General features: G+C 42.6%; 2 protein-coding genes across 7 annotated transcripts in view; both read left to right on the top strand.

Moving 5' to 3' along the window:
* The window catches only part of stn1 (STN1 subunit of CST complex), a 10,138-nt gene extending 6,312 nt beyond the window's left edge, over window positions 1-3,826 (top strand). For both annotated transcript variants that reach the window (XM_020049819.2, XM_034294106.1), the window contains exons 8-10: window positions 36-173; window positions 313-385; window positions 1,829-3,826. In XM_020049819.2, coding sequence (XP_019905378.2) covers window positions 36-173; window positions 313-385; window positions 1,829-1,986 — 369 coding nt within the window. In that variant the 3' untranslated portion in view covers window positions 1,987-3,826. The remainder of the gene's footprint in view (window positions 1-35; window positions 174-312; window positions 386-1,828) is intronic.
* Window positions 3,827-4,120: 294 nt separating this feature from the next.
* Window positions 4,121-17,637, top strand: part of sh3pxd2aa (SH3 and PX domains 2Aa) — a 92,332-nt gene continuing 78,815 nt past the window's right edge. For 2 of the 5 annotated variants that reach the window (XM_029121997.2, XM_029121998.2), the window contains exons 1-2: window positions 4,127-4,731; window positions 12,827-12,907. In XM_029121997.2, coding sequence (XP_028977830.1) covers window positions 4,660-4,731; window positions 12,827-12,907 — 153 coding nt within the window. In that variant the 5' untranslated portion in view covers window positions 4,127-4,659. Of the gene's footprint in view, window positions 4,732-12,826; window positions 12,908-17,637 lie in introns of all 5 variants that reach the window. The other 3 variants (XM_029121996.2, XM_029122000.2, XM_029121999.2) reach the window with 3 other exon arrangements.

The following is a 17,637-nucleotide window of genomic DNA, read 5'->3' on the forward strand; positions in this document are numbered from 1 at the left end:
GGGTGTGTAGTTTTAAACTTTCATTGATGTTCTAGGAGCCTCAGGCTGGTTCATCATCGGGTCTCTCATCGTCCTCCAATCATCTCAGGCAGCTCCTTAGAGAGAGCCTACAGACCCTGATGGATGAAGGCTTGGTGTTCCGCAAGGTCAAGTCCCAGGATGAAGTTTACCACGTAAGCAGCTAAAACCCATAAAGAATGGAAGGCCAGAGGGCTACAGGAAGATTTTAAGGACTGACCTTGCGTTGCCTTTTTATTTTCGCCCGAAGACTACACTCTAGTGAAATTAGTTGTTAACTTGTCCATCCTTTAGGTAACAGAGCAGGACAAAGATCTGCTGATGGCCATCAGAGATATAATCAAGGAAGATTGTCGACGAGAGAAATGTAAGGGCTGTTCTCCTTTTCAATAATCATTTTGGGGTTTAGGTGAGACATCTGACACTAAGGCTGATTAATAAATGTAACGTCATGGTACTCGTAGTGTTTAACTTTTTTCCCACCATACATATACACTCACCTAAAGGATTATTAGGAACACCTGGTCAATTTCTCATTAATGCAATTATCTAATCAACCAATCACATGGCAGTTGCTTCAATGCATTTAGGGGTGTGGTCCTGGTCAAGACAATCTCCTGAACTCCAAACTGAATGTCAGAATGGGAAAGAAAGGTGATTTAAGCAATTTTGAGCGTGGCATGGTTGTTGGTGCCTGACGGGCCGGTCTGAGTATTTCACAATCTGCTCAGTTACTGGGATTTTCACGCACAACCATTTCTAGGGGTTTACAAAGAATGGTGTGAAAAGGGAAAAGCTTCCAGTATGCGGCAGTCCTATGGGCGAAAATGCCTTGTTGATGCTAGAGGTCACAGGAGAATGGGCCGACTGATTCAAGCTGATAGAAGAGCAACTTTGACTGAAATAACCACTCGTTACAACAGAGGTATGCAGCAAAGCATTTGTGAAGCTACAACACGCACAACCTTGAGGCGGATGGGCTACAACAGCAGAAGACCCCACCGGGTACCACTCATCTCCACTACAAATAGGAAAAAGAGGCTACAATTTGCACGAGCTCACCAAAATTGGACAGTTGAAGACTGGAAGAATGTTGCCTGGTCTGATGAGTCTCGATTTCTGTTGAGACATTCAGATGGTAGAGTCAGAATTTGGCGTAAACAGAATGAGAACATGGATCCTATATGCCTTGTTACCACTGTGCAGGCTGGTGGTGGTGGTGTAATGGTGTGGGGGATGTTTTCTTGGCACGCTTTAGGCCCCTTAGTGCCAATTGGGCATCGTTTAAATGACACGGCCTACCTGAGCACTGTTTCTGACCATGTCCATCCCTTTATGACCACCATGTACCCATCCTCTGATGGCTACTTCCAGCAGGATAAATCACCATGTCACAAAGCTTGAATCATTTCAAATTGGTTTCTTGAACATGACAATGAGTTCACTGCACTGAAATGGCCCCCACTGTCACCAGATCTCAACCCAATAGAGCATCTTTGGGATGTGGTGGAACGGGAGCTTCGTGCCCTGGATGTGCCTCCCACGAATCTCCATCAACTGCAAGATGCTATCCTATAAATATGGGACAATATTTCTAAAGAATGCTTTCAGTACCTTGTTGAATCAATGCCACGTAGAATTAAGGCAGTTCTGAAGGCGAAAGGGGGTCAAACACAGTATCAGTATGGTGTTCCTTATAATCCTTTAGGTGAGTGTATACTGTATTTAATAAAATACAAGCCATTACATATTGCTTAAAAACATGTTATTTGTTCACCAATGTTTTAATGGTCTTTATCTTGGTTGCCAGATGCCGAAAAGGGATGCCACGTCCTGCACATACTATCCAGCGTTAGACAGAGGTACAGTCATAACGTGAGCAAGGCAGCCTTGGAGCTGGCTCTCAAAGCTCTGGAGTGTAATAGTGACATTATCAGCACTAGAGACAGCCATTACGCCGTGTTCTGACAGAGACGTTCTTGAATATTCCAGAAACTGATACTATCTGAACTGTCTGATACGAAACATACATTCCGTTTTCGGTTGCAATATAAAAAATTTTAAATATGGAATAATGCTAACTAATGAATGTTGACTTACTGAAAATAATGTCATAGCAATCTTCTACTAGAATATAACATCACATTTGTAAACATGGCCGTCCTCAAGATATACAGTACCAGTCAAACATTTGGACACACCTCATTCAAGGGTATTTCTTAATTTTTTATATTTATTCTACTGTTGTATTGTAGAATATTAGTGAAGACATCAAAACTGTGAAGGAACCCATATGGGATCAAGTAGTAACCTTGATAGTATTAAACAGATCAAAATGCAAGTGTTCTAGGTCATTGTCCTGTTGATAGTACCACTATGCGCAAACCAGATGGGAAGGCGTATCGCCTCAGAATACTATGGTGGCCATGCTGTTTGAGTTTGCCTTGAATTCTTCATAAATCACATAGTATCACTAGCAAAGCACCCCCACGCCAGCACATCTCCTCCATGCTTAACGGTGGGAACCACATATCCAGATATCGTCTGTTCATCCACTCTGCGTCTCACAAGGATATGGCACAAGGATATGTCTCTAATTTGGACTCATCAGACAGATTTACAGATGTCCATTGTTTGTGTTTCATGGTCCTCTTTCTGTTGGTGTCCTTCAGTAGTGTTTTATTTGCAGCAATTTGACCATAAAGGCATGATTGACACAGTCTTCCATTAACAGTAGATGTTTTTTTACTTGAACTCTGTAAAGTGTTTAATTGGGGTACAATCTGAGGCTGGTAACTCTAATGATCTTACCCTTTGTAGCTGATGCAAATCAGATGTCATTCTTTGGTCTGGCTGTCCTAATGAGATCAGTTTCATCATAGTGCTTGATGGCTTTTGCAATTGCAAAATGTTCTTGAAATGTTCCCAGTCTGACTAACCTTCAGGTCTTATGCTAATCTTTAATTGTTTGAGCTGTTCTTCCCATGATATGGACTACTACAGGACAGACATAATGGTCTTCTGTATACCAACCCTGCATTGTCACCATCTGTATACCCAACCTCACGCATAAAAAAATAATAATTCCACATATGAACCTTTAAGGAAGCACTCCACAGGTGTCTGCCCCATGAAGCTGGTTGAGAAAATGGAAAGAGTGGGCAAAGCTGTCATCAAGGCAAAGGATGACTACTTAATCTAAAATAAACATATATTTTGTGTTATTTAACACTTTTTTGGTCACTATGTGATTCCATATGTTATATAGTTTTTTATGTTTTCACAGTTTTTCTAATATCTGGAAAATTCCTAAATAAAGAAATACTGTTGAATCAGTAGGTGTCCAAACGTTTGGCTGGTACTGAAAGTGTATGATATCAAACCTGCTGAGCTATATACATTAGTATATTTTGATATTTTTAATGTACAGGACAAGCGTTTTTGCTGGTGACAATTTAAAAACAATACATTTTAATGATGTGAATGGATACGTGTATTGAATTCTACTTTCGTGGGCTTCCACACGGGGGCAGCATTTCGTCGTTGAATTGCGCCGAGCTAATGCCGATCGCTGATTGGTCGACGCTGGAACATCTGTATCCATACATCCAAGCTATTTATGAGAACAGCCTATAGCGGCTTATGACTCAGTTGCCACCGCTGTCAAAGCAACTGCGAGGCATAAGAAGCAATATGGGACAGGTTATGCTCTGTAGGCCAATAAAGATAACACCAGCCTAAACATGTAGTCTAGATATAATTATGTATTGTTATTAATTCAACAAATAAAACTTTCGATAATACCGAATTTCATTGTGTGCTCATCCATTAACTTAATAATATCGGTCGCAGTCTGGTGTCAGTGCTTTAGCTTTTGGGAGCAGTTATCTAGAAAAAGTTACTACTGTCTGATTGAGTAGCCCGCTGTTTTTAGTCATACACATCTTTTCCGACATTGTATCAAAATATTTACAAACAATTCCAAACTGCATAAACCTAGCGGCACGTTTTATTCAATAAACGGTGAGTTGAAAGTGGACTTCAACCGGTTACACAGTTTCCCCTTACGATGCTTCATCCCACCCGAGGACGCACTAGAACCAAGCCCATCCCACTCGTTCCCCTCAAAATCTGGATTGCTGTGAGAGGCATTTGGCGGTGAATTTGCCGGCTTCGTTTTTGCATATACCCCAATCCCAAGGTAAGCACTGATCGCGAAAGGTATTGTGGTCCACAAACAAAGGACCTCGCTTCACTTTTCTATTTGAGGTGACCGCCTTCTCAGCACGCGACCGCTGACCAGACTGTCTTGGTGTACAACGTGAAGATCTCGCTTTTTGGATTTCGGCAGAACGTTCATTTGTGTGGATTTTTAAATTCACTGCGGGCATGTTTATTTTTTTATTATTGATTTTGACACAGAATAACGTGTAACGGGTGATATGTGTCAACTTCACTATCGTCAAGAGAAGACATTTGATTCCTTCTGCCGGAACCTTCGAAAACCCACTAAATGACTGTCCTTTTTGTAGGCTATTCTTCTCCAACGTTTTATTAACTGTATATGCTCGGCTATAGCCTGTTATTGCTAGAATCTTGGCTTTTTCGTGTGTGTGTGCTGTAGCCATTTCTAACGTCAAGATGCAGTTTCGGACAGTGCTGGATGTTAAAGTCGTGGACGTGGAGAAGCGGCGCAATCCGTCCAAACATTACGTGAGTAGTATACCCCCGCACCATCTATTAACCTACCTGGGCCCGTACAAACACGTCTACACTCATTATTGGTCTAAGAAATCTATAGAATCCACAACGAAACGTCTCTCAATAGTACCATTAATTCTAGCTCATCACTGTTTTGATTAAACCTCTGCAATTCGTTGGCTATTGATTCACACCATGCCAATCAATATTTTGATTCATCAAATGGTGTAAGAGATGGGGATATTCCGTGTATGCACTGACCTCTTTGAATGTCATTACTGTAATTAATCGAATGTGCTATAAACCTTGACAGGAAATGCTGTAACATTTGCAATTCAGACTCAAGTAATGACGGGTTACAAAGGTGTCATCCCCTCCTGTTATGTGGGAACTGAACTGGAACGCCTCGTTCAACTGAAACTAATATGCCATCATTTGTGTGTCTAGACGTTTCAGGAGTAGACTACCTGACGATGAGCGGTGACTGTCACAAAGACTATTAGGCTACCTCGATCGTCAATCATAAGACGTGACTCACTTGACTGTCAACTGAGGGTGAAACTAATTTGATTGGACCCCAATCTGAGTGAGATGTCTTCCGCCTGGAATCGCGGAGGTAGTCAATAAAACAAAGTGAAGGATTTCATAGGCTGCGATTATATGTTTATCCTCTACTCTCCCAATGCTTTTAGTCAGCCCTCTGCATTGTACATTTTTACACAAACAAGGCTGCTATTGTCTACATATGAGTCCCTCAAGGCATGTTTCTGTACTCTAGGGAAAGTTTATATATTTTATTTGCTTTGCCTACTGAGGCCATATAAATCAATATCTCATTACATTACATACTCTTGGGGCTCTATTCCTGGCTCATAAACAAATTATTAAATGTCATATAAAACAATAAGACTCAATGTTATCAACTCGAACATTCCATGTTACTTCTGAAATTGTAATGCAGTCAGCTGATTATTATGCTTATTTTTTTTTTTTTTTTTTTAAATGTGCCCCTTGTGTGCTTATGAATCAATATGTGCCTGAAGATATACACTCATTCCGTCTCTTGGGATATTATAGCTTACAGACAAGTTATTATACATAACCTGTGAGCAGCAACATGCATGAACAGCTATTAGATTCACAGAGGCCTGTCCTGCGATTAGGCATCCTCCCTATATTGAACATTGCTAGTTGTTGCTGCTTCCCATGCCAGTGTTGTTTTGTGTTTGGGTCTTTGCACTCAGTCTCCTGGGCCTGTCTTTGGCCTAGTTCTGTAGCAACCTTACCCCTGGGACCACAGCTAGTCACTGTGAGAAGAAATGGAGGGAATGATCCCCAGACTCTGTGAGACAGAGAGAGAGAGAGTGTGCGTCCGTGAGAGAAATGTGTGATATGAGAGAGCAAGAGAGATAGAGAGAAAATCCATCCACCAATCTCAACAGCCTGTTTCTGGAAACAGCTGGGAATGCTTATCCTATGAGAACCGAGATAGTGGGGGGAATGATACACTACTCTGTGTCCGTTTGGAAGTAGTCGCGGTCGTGGACCTGGGTGGGGCGTTTGATTTGGGGGGTTTAAACACAGATAACACTGCTTCCTATTTGGGAACGGGAGGCGGATGATTAAAGACTATGGTTCTGTGTGTTTACTTCTGAAATGTCGCCTCCCTCTGTTACCCAATAAGACCAGCAACATTTGTAAAGCCTTTTGACTTTCCATAGACTGGACCGGAGGCGCTAGTTGTTGTATAGCGTCATAAAACAGGCCTCCAGAGGGTTGTTTTCTACTCAAATATTTATTGGACCATCTAAACGGAATTATTATCCGAGTGAAAAGGTCTCTGTTTTCGAATGGTTACTGCTCACTGTGAGGAGCATGTTGGAGGGTTCCTTTATGAGGCTCGCTTTTTGACTTAGCCATTGTTTCCCTGAGATTGACGACATCATGGTCACCAGGAAAGAGAGAGAGAGAGAGAGAGAGAGTGTGTGTGTGTGTAAGAGAGTGTGTTTGTGAGTCAGGGGGTTGTGCTGACGTCTGTCGTCAGTAAAGTCATTGTGTTCTGTTCACTCACACCGGCTGTATTACTGAACAAGAGACATTGAAGTGTGTGTGTGTGTGTGTGTGTGTGTGTGTGCATAAGTGAGCGGATGTTTTCTTTTTAGTGTTATTACTCGAGTCCTGTCCACATGTTGGTGACTCTTTCATGTCTCAGCTACCAGATGTTATCAAGCAACTGTGAAAAGTCTTCATCCACTTAAGTCTTTATCCTCGCAATACTACTGACAGATTACTCCAAGATGTGATGTAGTATGTTAAGCAAGTCTTAGGACTAATCTTCCCCAGATTCTGTACGAAGGGAAGGATTCTGAATGATCAACATATATCAAATGTAGATATATATATTATATCGACATTTTATTATATATATATTTTATATTTAACAGAATATTGAAACTGTGTGGCACATCCTATTTATTAATGTCCGGTTATTATTGGGTCCTACTAAAACATGAACCATTGCGTCCAGTTGCCCGTTGTTTCTGTACGTCGTCGGAAGTGTTCGGGTTAACGTCCCCGTTTCAGATTCTTTCACTTGGGGATCACAACGCGGGGGTAGACGGGGGCGTGTGCGTGGGGACGTTACGCCAGGCCTTTCCGAAAAGGCCTCGTCGTTGCCCTCACTCTTGGACGGCGGCCATGTAGCTCGCCGTGTGAGCTGCAGCAGGAGGCGTACCACATCCGCCGCCGTCTGAAACGGACCTAGGGAGTGTCCCGAATGGACTGGGACACAATCGGAAGAGGTTCGCGTAGCCTGCTCCACGGCACATGACAACGCTGAATGCGGAGACGGCTGAATAGACACCTTTCCTCTTCCCCCTCTGCTGCCCTCCGGAAGCCTCTGTCGGCCTGGGCAGGGCCTGCGCCTCCTTTGTCCTGGGTGGAGGGTGGCCACGGTAGGGCAGAACGAGAGAGAGAGGTGAGACAAGTGGTTGCTGTCAACTGAGTGACTGGGTGTGACCACGGTTACGGGAGAGGGGGCGCGGGACCCGGGACACTGTGGGCAGAGGTAATGCAAAACTGTTGGCCGGGGGGCGTCCCGCCCTCTCCTGCATTTCACTGTCCATGGAGTTACCACCAAACCGAAGCCCTCAGCCTGGTTAGAGTTCTACTTGGATGGACTACAGCCTTTTTTTTTGAACTTGCGAATGGGGGAGATGAGACAAGTTTATACACACACACACACACATCTTAATCATTTTCTTGAAATCTGGATCCTGTTTTTATGATTTAGTCAAATAAATCTGTTCCTATTAGTCAGTAACCATACATGTGGTTTCTAATAGAAGTTGAATTCCCTCAGATCCCAACCCAATCGAGTGGACCTGCCATATTCCATCTGCCTCTTTTTGTAGTGAAATCCTTTAATAATCCATTTAAAAGTCGTCTGACTGGGAATATGGGATGTAGGTCTGTTTTATTCGTTACGTTAAATATAGTGTTTTAGGCGGGGTTTGGAGTCATTTCGTGGTCAGGCTAACATCCAGTCTGACAAGAACTCTCCTTTAGCCTCCCTTAAACAGTGGATCTTGGGGACAAGAGGTCTACAGACAGTGATTTTCTCCGTTCGTAAGTAAAAGATTTTAGGTAATTTAATTTAGCTTACTGGGATAGTATTTATTTTTTATCACTGAACCTGAAAGGAGATAGTGATTATATAAAAAAGCTTAATAAAAGCTGTCAAATAATTGCACTGCTAATAATAATTGCTTGTGATTCATAGGCTACAAACTGTTTAAATCAAATAACCATCAAAGATCCAATTTGCTCTTTTACAACTTACAATTATTCATGTTTCTACAGAATGTCAGGCATGAATAAGACTTTTGTCTGCCAAGCTGAAAACCTCTGCATCACAATTAGAGATGATGAAAAAGGCTTTCTCTATATCTGGGACACTGGAAGCCTAGGACACAAACTTGTTTGATTCAGTTGTATTTTTCCATCCATGTTCTTTCCCTCCTTTGTTTTTGATTGTATCATCAGGCCCCTTTTGGCAGTTGATGTGGTTCCTTTGAATAGATTAGAATGGGAAGAACAGAATAGAGAATATTACATAGTTCGTCAGTTTGAGGTGCCACAGTGTAGAAATACATGTCATAATATTGTAATTAAGGACTGTAATTACTTTCCAAGCTGTAATAAAATCGAGTCAGGCCTTTTTTTATCAGAACTAATCATCACACCCGCAAACTTCTATGGCGGGCTATGTAGATGATGTAGTGTTTGTGACGGTGATTTTCTTCATGATTTCTTGTTTCTGAAAAACTCTTCCACCCATTTAGCTGTTTGAATGTTCCAGACTCAGTCTGGGTCTAATGGTAAAGCTAATCTTCAGAAAATAGGGCAAGCCAACACCAGTCAATGCCACTACAAGTTTACGACCTGTGAAATGTGATTATGCTGGAAATATTTTTGTTAGTGGTAGAGTAAGTGTACCTTTGAAAAAGCATGTCGTAGGTAATGTTTGGTAAGTTAATGGGAGGATGTTTTAAAGTTGTGCACTTCTTGTGCCGTCTGCTTTATCTCTATTTTAGTTTTGTGACCGCAACAATGCTCTTTACAGTAGGCTGAGACAAGTATGCTGAATGTTTGAATCCATATGGTGATGCTGTGATTTGGTTTGGATTCAAACGGTTCAGCAGCACTTTTTGAATGCACTCGAAAATTGCATTATTACAAAGTTGTCAAATTACACCACCATCTGTGATTCCAGCAGCACACCTTCTGTTGCTGTGAAGAAAAGTCCCTTTTTAAAAACAACACAATGTTTTTAAAATGTGTCAAACCCGTGTGACATTAGGAAACAGATTTGACCCTCTCCCAACATACCTTGTGTGTGTGTGCATGTGTTTGTTTGATTCCCGGTAATCGAAATTTGGACCATTTTGACTTGGCGGATCTGGTGACAGTCGCTCACGACCGGCTGTACTTGAGCCGTGAGTCAGCCCTAAAGATATCTACACGCTATTTTAAATGTATGTTCCAAGCTGTGAAATGGCACGATTCCTCACATGCTGCCCTACATAACTTTTGAAATGTTGTGTGAGGTATGTGTGTAGACTACTTGGATTTTAACTCACATTCCCATCCTCTCTCTGAGGGATGATAGTCTATTTTAGGTTTGAAGAGGGCATTAGGTTTAAGCTTGATATTTTGAGCATGGGCTGAAAATGTGGTGCGGATAGCCTAGTTCGGGAATCCATTGTGGTTGCTATGAGGACAGATCCACGTTCTGTGCTGGTTAAGAGCGTTTTAGCTGACGTTCGCGTCGAACCTGACCTTCTTCACTCCGTAAACCTATCCCAGAGAGGTTTTGATGCATGGTCAAATGAAGCAGCCAAAATGGCATCAGTGGTGGAGGGACGATAATATCCCAACATGCCGTTCAGGTCAAAAACGTTTATAGAACCACACGCCCTCCCGCTGGAGTACGACCACACGCACATTCTTGAAATGTACTCACACGCTTGCTAACATGATGATACAAATGTACACACAAACTTACAGTACTTTGAACTCACACACACACACACACCCGTATATATTTTTAGACAAGCAGCTCTTCCAACCCCTCGTAGGCACATCGTGTCAGATAAGCATTACTATGCAGTTAGCAAGAAGATACTTTTGGGTAGTCAGGAATATTGCACAATTGCAAACCTGCATTTGCAGTATCGGACTGAGTGGTGTAGTAGGCAGCCTGGTCAGTCAAAATAAATGATATTTTATAAAGCTCTTTTTTTGTCAGCAGTTGTCAGAAAGTGTTTATGCAGACAGCTTGCCTAAAACCCCCAAATGCAAGCAACAACATGATATTTAGGCACAACGGCTGGGTTTGGCCAGATTGTAAGAGTACATGACCTTTTAAGGCCACATAAATCAATACATTTACATAATCAGATGGCCGGTGGGGTCAAAGTTTACTTGAATCGTTTGTGAGACCTTCAAGACCATTATTTTAGCTTTTCCCTTGGACAAAGTATTTTCTCTTTTGGCCTTAAGCTTTGAAAATGTGGTTAAATGTTTGTTGATGCAGTATATGGTGTTTCTGAAAAACTCTAGCTTATGTCACTGAAGTGCATGATCACACAAATGTAAAATCCTCATTGCACCTGTCTGACTACAAAAGCTGTAATGACACTATATTTAATAAAATGTTTACCCCCGGTGCCACTGATTTGGGCAGTAGCAATAGAAATGCTGCCATGCCATTGGGTGTGAGACCTAAAACACATCATTACTAATGTGGCATGACACATTTCCATTGGCTCACCATGCTAGCATGGCCATGGGAGTCGCTAACATGTCTGTAGCATAGCATAACTAACTTTCAATGGCTTTGAATGTTAGCATTTCCATGGCTGTCAAAATCCTAGTGCTGGAACTGCTTTTCATGTATGCACAATGCAGATAAATCCAAGCATGATGCTACCACTAACTCAGAAGTTAGCAAAGCAGATTAATATGAGTGAACAGTTTTAGCCAGCAATAGCTAGTGTCTTTCCAGTAACTAGAAGACCTTTAAAACAGAGCTTTGTTCTTGGTGGAGTCTTTCTTACATCAGGTGTTTTTCATTCAGGCTAATTCTTCTGAGGCGAGCTGCCATGACTGCTCGGCAGCTAGCAACAGAGCCAAGCATAAGATCTATTAGGTTGTGACTTGTGAGTTACCTATGTTAGTAGGTCAGGGGATGGGGAAATGCCTAAAACTGAAACGTCACAAGCCAAGTAGCCTTTGACTTTCAGCTGCTTCCATAACATGAGATTAATATTATTTGGTAGTCTGGCAATGTTTTTTTGTAAAGAGTGTGAATACTTTGAATAGCTATTTGTGTAAATACAATATGCAATCATATTTGATAACGCTTTATGGTTATAAAGTACAGTGGATATAAAAAGTCTACACACCCCTGTTACAATGCCAGGTTCTTGTGATGTAAAAGAATGACACAAAGATAAATCATGTGAGAATTTTTCCACCTTTTTTTATTGTAAGGTTTTTATTTTAAATTTTTCTCCCTCAAAGATTTCAGTTTGTTTTTCAATTGAATTGTTCACGTTATAGGTCACATTAAAGGTGGAAAAAGTTCTGACATGATTTATCTTTGTCTCATTCTTTTACACCACAAGAACCTGGCATTTTAACAGGGATGTGTAGACTTTGTATTATACCTTAGGCTGATATATGGAATATGTCGTTTGGGGAACATTTTCATAAACACAGCAGAGACGTCTTGTGGATGTAGAAATGCTACAGAACCTCTAATGCTAGCATTCTAAATACATCCGCGATGTGTGTCAGCTGTCCATACATCTCCCTGATCTGTCGTGTATACACTGTGCCTACATTTGACAGCACGTCACATTAGAACCGCAGCGAGCGTTAATAATTTTCACTATCACTGCTCTCATTCTAAACAGCCACATTCCAATAAAACAATTGGTCCCTGCTGTTTTGTGACACCAGACGGTCGTTCTGAACTAGTATCATAACCAGTTTGCCGTTTCATCGAATATCCAGTTCTACTGCAAATTGGCACAACAAAATGACTCCCTCAGATATCCAACCATAAAAACCTAGAGGTCCAGCTCTTGTCAACCTTCTTCCTGACTGCTCTTCTGGGAAATCCCAGGGCTCCTTGAACTCTTTCCTTGGTTTCCTTTGTTAGATTGAGGCTGAGATGATATCAGTGCTCTGTACTGGGCTGCGCTGGTCAGTTTTTGTATCTCTAAACCATAGAAATACGGTTATTAGAAGAGACTGAAGCTCTTACGTCACTGCAATTTCCCACAATATGACTGGCCACTTAGCACTCCATAGGATCCCCAGTTTCAGTTATTCCTATGTGGATGCCACTCTGAAGAACAGTTTCAGAGGCAATACATCCATTTGTACAGAAAGGGAATGAGGTCACTGTTATGTCCAACCATTATTATGCTCTGACAGGTTCTGACAGGTACTTGTGTGTTTTTCTGACCGGATGAAAGTGTGTGTGTATTCCCATCATATGTCCATGGTATTAACTCTGTGTATTCTCTATTTCCAGGTTTATCTCATCAATGTCACATACTCCGACAGCACATCCCACATAATCTACAGAAGATACAGCAAATTCTTTGACCTTCAGGTAATGTTTAAGGTAGTTTAACTAATAAAACCTCTTCTAGCAGGTTTACAGGAAATATATTTACTGGTGTTTTGGATACACAATTTTACCATATTACTTTAGCTGAACGTAATTCTGTTTCTGTTTTTAGGTTAATCTCAGTCTGTTGTGAATAACTGTTCTCATAGAAACTTGTCTACGCTTGTATCTCCTCCACACTTGGTTGAGTCAATGAATCAATGTGAGTGTTAGTAATTGGTCTGGGACTGGCACACACTGATGATTTCTATCTTTCGTATCCTCAGAGACACAGTGGTGCTCCAATGCGTGCGTGCGCACACACACACGTGAACACACACACACACGAACACACAAACCCAATCCTCTCTTCCTTGCCCTCAAAATGTCGCGGAGCCGACAGTCTGTTTTATAGTACAAATGAAATCCACGTGGAAGTCAATTTAACGCAGTACGTTTCATTGTGCCCAGCCAGTCATTTCTGGGAGACGTGTGCGTGAAGCGATTGGCGGAGTTCTTCCACGTAAAGGCTTGCACGACTCCGCTTACCACTCCACTGCTCTTTAGGTTTTTGAACATCAAGTCTCTTCGGTTTAGTCTTGTATTTAGTTTGGATAGCCAGTCGGGGCTGCTGCAGTGAAAAGTCTGCAGGTGAGAGAGGAGAGCTTGCAAGCTGATATGCTCTGTATATAGGCCAAGTAGCAGCAGAGGTCTTGGGGTCTCCCGGTCATTCTGGTAAATATGAAAGAGCCATACATACATTCATAGAGAGAGAGTTGGGGGGCATCTCAATAGCCTTAGTGTGCAGCTAGGCAGGAAATTATATTTCAATCAGGGGAGGACGGTTCCTACCCTGAAAGGTCCCATTGATAACCAACGGAAAAGAACCTCCCCCTTGGAACTGATTACTCCCAACGTGTAATAAAGCAAAGGTAGAACAATAAACAGGGTTGACTGTGGATGTCTGTATCTTGGTTCCACACGGCCAAATCGGAGGCTAGGGAGATTGAGATATAGGTGACTGTACTAGATATATACCTTCCTGTGTATTCACTAGATACACACACACACACACACACATTACCTAATGAGCTGTAATGGGTTGTGGATGGTTTGGCACAGAACCAATCAAAGTAATCAATAGAAAGGTAGATGTTGTTAGCTTTGTCTGGTGTTGCGGCAGAGGTCCTTTGACTAGGTGAAGGGGGCAGAGGTCCTTTAACTAGGTGAAGGGGGCAGAGGTCCTTTAACTAGGTGGAGGGGGCAGAGGTCCTTTAACTAGGTGGAGGGGGCAAAGGTGCTTTAACTAGTTGGAGGGGGCAAAGGTGCTTTAACTAGGTGGTGGGGGCAGAGGTCCTTTGACTAGGTGAAGGGGGCAGAGGTCCTTTAACTAGGTGGAGGGGGCAGAGGTGCTTTAACTAGGTGGAGGGGGCAGAGGTCCTTTAACTAGGTGGAGGGGCAGAGGTCCTTTAACTAGGTAGAGGAGGAAGAGGTCTTACTTGTCCTTTATTTATCCAAGTTTGTCTCATTGAGATAAACATGCGTTTTACAAGTGGGACCCATTCAACCTTCAGAGGTCCCTTGGACAAATAATGAGTACTAAACTAGCTATAGCTTTGGATGTGACTGTGCTTGGACTTTCCTAATGCCCTGAGGAGGTGGTTGAACTTGGCTCTTACTGGCGGTCCCATTATAGCATTCAACTTCCGGGTCGTGCTAAATAAAGGTTAACGTGTACTGTGCGTGTATGTGAGGCACCCAAACATGATCTTTGATAATGCCAACAAAATGGTGTTTTAGTCAGGCTCTGATCCTAGATCTTTTGTAATGTTGGACCTGTTCCTTCTCACTATGGCAATAACCATACAGTAGGTCTCCCTTTATTACCTTTGAACACCGGATGTAATGTGTGTTAACTAAGCCCATACGCCGGGATAGAGGAAATGCACTGGATGGGAATGGCTTGTCTTTCATCTTTCTCTTTGATCTGTCATTCCAGGCTTTCTTTTCATCCACCGTTTGTTTTGATATGACGAACCTGGAGCCTCCACTGTGTAAACGTTCAGCCGGTCAAAATACCTTCAGGAAAGGGAGGGTTGGTCAATTCAGGCCAAGATGGCAGATCGAGACATTTTCAGTGGCTGGAGAGTGGGTTATACTGCGCAATGCGTGGTCCTCCCGGTTGCTTGTAGTGTTATTGAGATGCTGCGAATACAGGGGTTCTAGGTTCGATTCCCGAAAGGGCCACCAATGTTGAGTTTGTGAGTTGACTGTACGTTTCTGGTGTAGAAGCACTTTGCCAATGACAAAAAGTATGATGGAGGGATTGTCCAAGACAAAGCACCAAAGATGGCTATCAAAATGGCACCGCAAATGCTCAATGAGCTTGACAGTTCTATTTTGGGAAAACCAGAAAAGAAACGATCGATTTAATACCTTAAAGGGAAGGACCGGCAACATTTGAAAATGTGTCTGCGTACCCTTTGTGACTGGCTGTTGAACTGTGTTAATAAGTGAACATTGTGTCCTCAAAGTTGATGTGTTAGAAGCAGGAACAATTAGGAAGCGTAAGGATCTGGGTGACTTTGACAAGGGCCACATTGTGATGGCTAGACGACTGGGTCAGATCATCTCCAAAATTGCAGCCCTTGTGGAGTGTTGAACTATGTGAAGGAAAGCCGGAGGGGGCAGTGTGATGCTTTGGAAAATGTTCTGTTGGGAAACCTTGGGTCCTGACATTCATGTGGATGTTACTTTGACACGTACCACCTACCTGAGCATTGTTGCAGACCATGTGCATCCTTTCATGGTAATGGTATTCCCTGATGGCATTGGCCTCTTTCAGCAGGATAATGCGCCCTGCCACAAAGCACAAATGGTTCAGGAATGGTTTGAGGAACACAACAAGTTCAAAGTGTTGACTTGGCCTCCAAACTCCCCAGATCTCAATCCAATCGAGCATCTGTGGGATGTGCTGGACAAACAGGTCCGATCCATGGAGGCCCCACCTCACAACTTCTATGACTTAAAGAATCTGCTGCTAACGTCTTGGTGCCAAATACCACAGCACACCTTCAGAGGTCTAGTGGAGTTCATGCCTCGACGTGTCAGGGCTGTTTTGATGGCAAAAGTGGGACCTACACAATATTAGGCAGGAGGTCATAATGTTTTGGCTGATCGGTGTATTTTAATGTAGTGTGTTTGCTGTAACTTCACTTTTATTTATTTGGTACATTAACTGCGTTCAACAGTTTTATTTAGAGCTGCAGTGAGTGGGAAGAATGGATAACCTTGTGCTTAACCTTGCTCGGCGTTAGAACAGAACATGTGACACTAAATCTGAGAGGTTAAGGCACATTTTCAAAATGTCCCAGTGTTCCCCTTTAAGACAACCCGTGAATCCATTTAGGGTGCACATCTATGTATGTTCTAACCCAGCGAGGTGTACAATGTATTACAGCAATTGTAACACGATATTAGTGTGTGTGTGTGTGTGTTTCACCACTGCAGAGAATATGTTAATAACTGATAATAGAGAGCCTAATTTAAAATGATACTAGCCAGAACCTCACAGCAGGGAGCCATCTCTCTCATTAATTTGAATTATTTCCCCCCAATTACATTTTTACAAGACAAAGGATCGTCTTTCCTTGCTTTCATTCTCTCCCTCCATCTATCTTTCTCTCTTTTCCTACATTCCCTTGTCTCTCCTTTCTCTCGGTGTCTGTATTTATAGTTCAGTTTGGGTTATGTGAAGCCAGTACGGAGATATTGATTTTTCTCTCAGTTCACCTGAGAAGTCGACAGGCCCAATCTGACATGGGGGGGGGGGGGGGGGACGGGGGGGGGTGGTCACGGTGTGCATGAATCAAATGACAGAATCAGTGCCAAGAGGAAGCAAATACTCATGTGGAGAAAAAAAACGCCCTCTGAAAAGGCACTGGCTCACTTTGCGCTCGCATCGACGTGATCTATTTAGACGTGGGCTGTCCTCGATACTTAATATGAGGTGCTAATAGGTCCCTTCCAAGCCCATGAGAAACATCGTCCTCCACCTTTCAATCTCTGTCCTTCCTGTTGTTAATGAAAGGAGTTAGTCAGGGTGAGTCGGCGTGGTGCTGGATATGACTGTCACTTCGATGTGGCATGTGTTCCAGTTATGACCAGTTAATCAACCCCCCACCCCCCCCGTTTCCAGGCGGAAAGAAACGGGGAAACAGGAAGTGGTTTGCCCCGGAAAAGCCTCAGACCGGGACGATGATCATGATTCAGATGTTTCTGTATTTAAAAAAAAAAAAAAGGCTACAGAAGCAGTTGTTCCATGGCAAAGAGCTGTTCTTAGGAGAGCAAACAACACTTGGCCGCAGTATGTTGGCTGCATACCACAAAACTCTGAGATGCCTTGTTGCTCATATAGGCCGCTTGCTGACGGAATCATAGCAGTTAAAAGCTATGCGATGTCATACCTGTGGTAACTGTCTCATATACCACAGCTTTCAGCCAATCAGCATTCAGGATTCGACCCCACCTGGTTTTCTAATTCTCTCTATACTGAATTTACAGTGACAATGATGCTGACAAAAGCTTTGATCAACATGGATGTTCAACTTATGAAAACATACAGCCTTCAGTTTAGATTGTAATCACTGCCTGGAGTTTTCCCCCGGCCAGGAAAGGCTCTGGTTCCTCAAATCTCTGGTTCTTTTGTAATTACATCCTGTTGAAGGAATGTG

This window comes from Esox lucius, chromosome 9 (assembly GCF_011004845.1).
Source record: "Esox lucius isolate fEsoLuc1 chromosome 9, fEsoLuc1.pri, whole genome shotgun sequence".
Taxonomy (NCBI): Eukaryota; Metazoa; Chordata; class Actinopteri; order Esociformes; family Esocidae; genus Esox; species Esox lucius.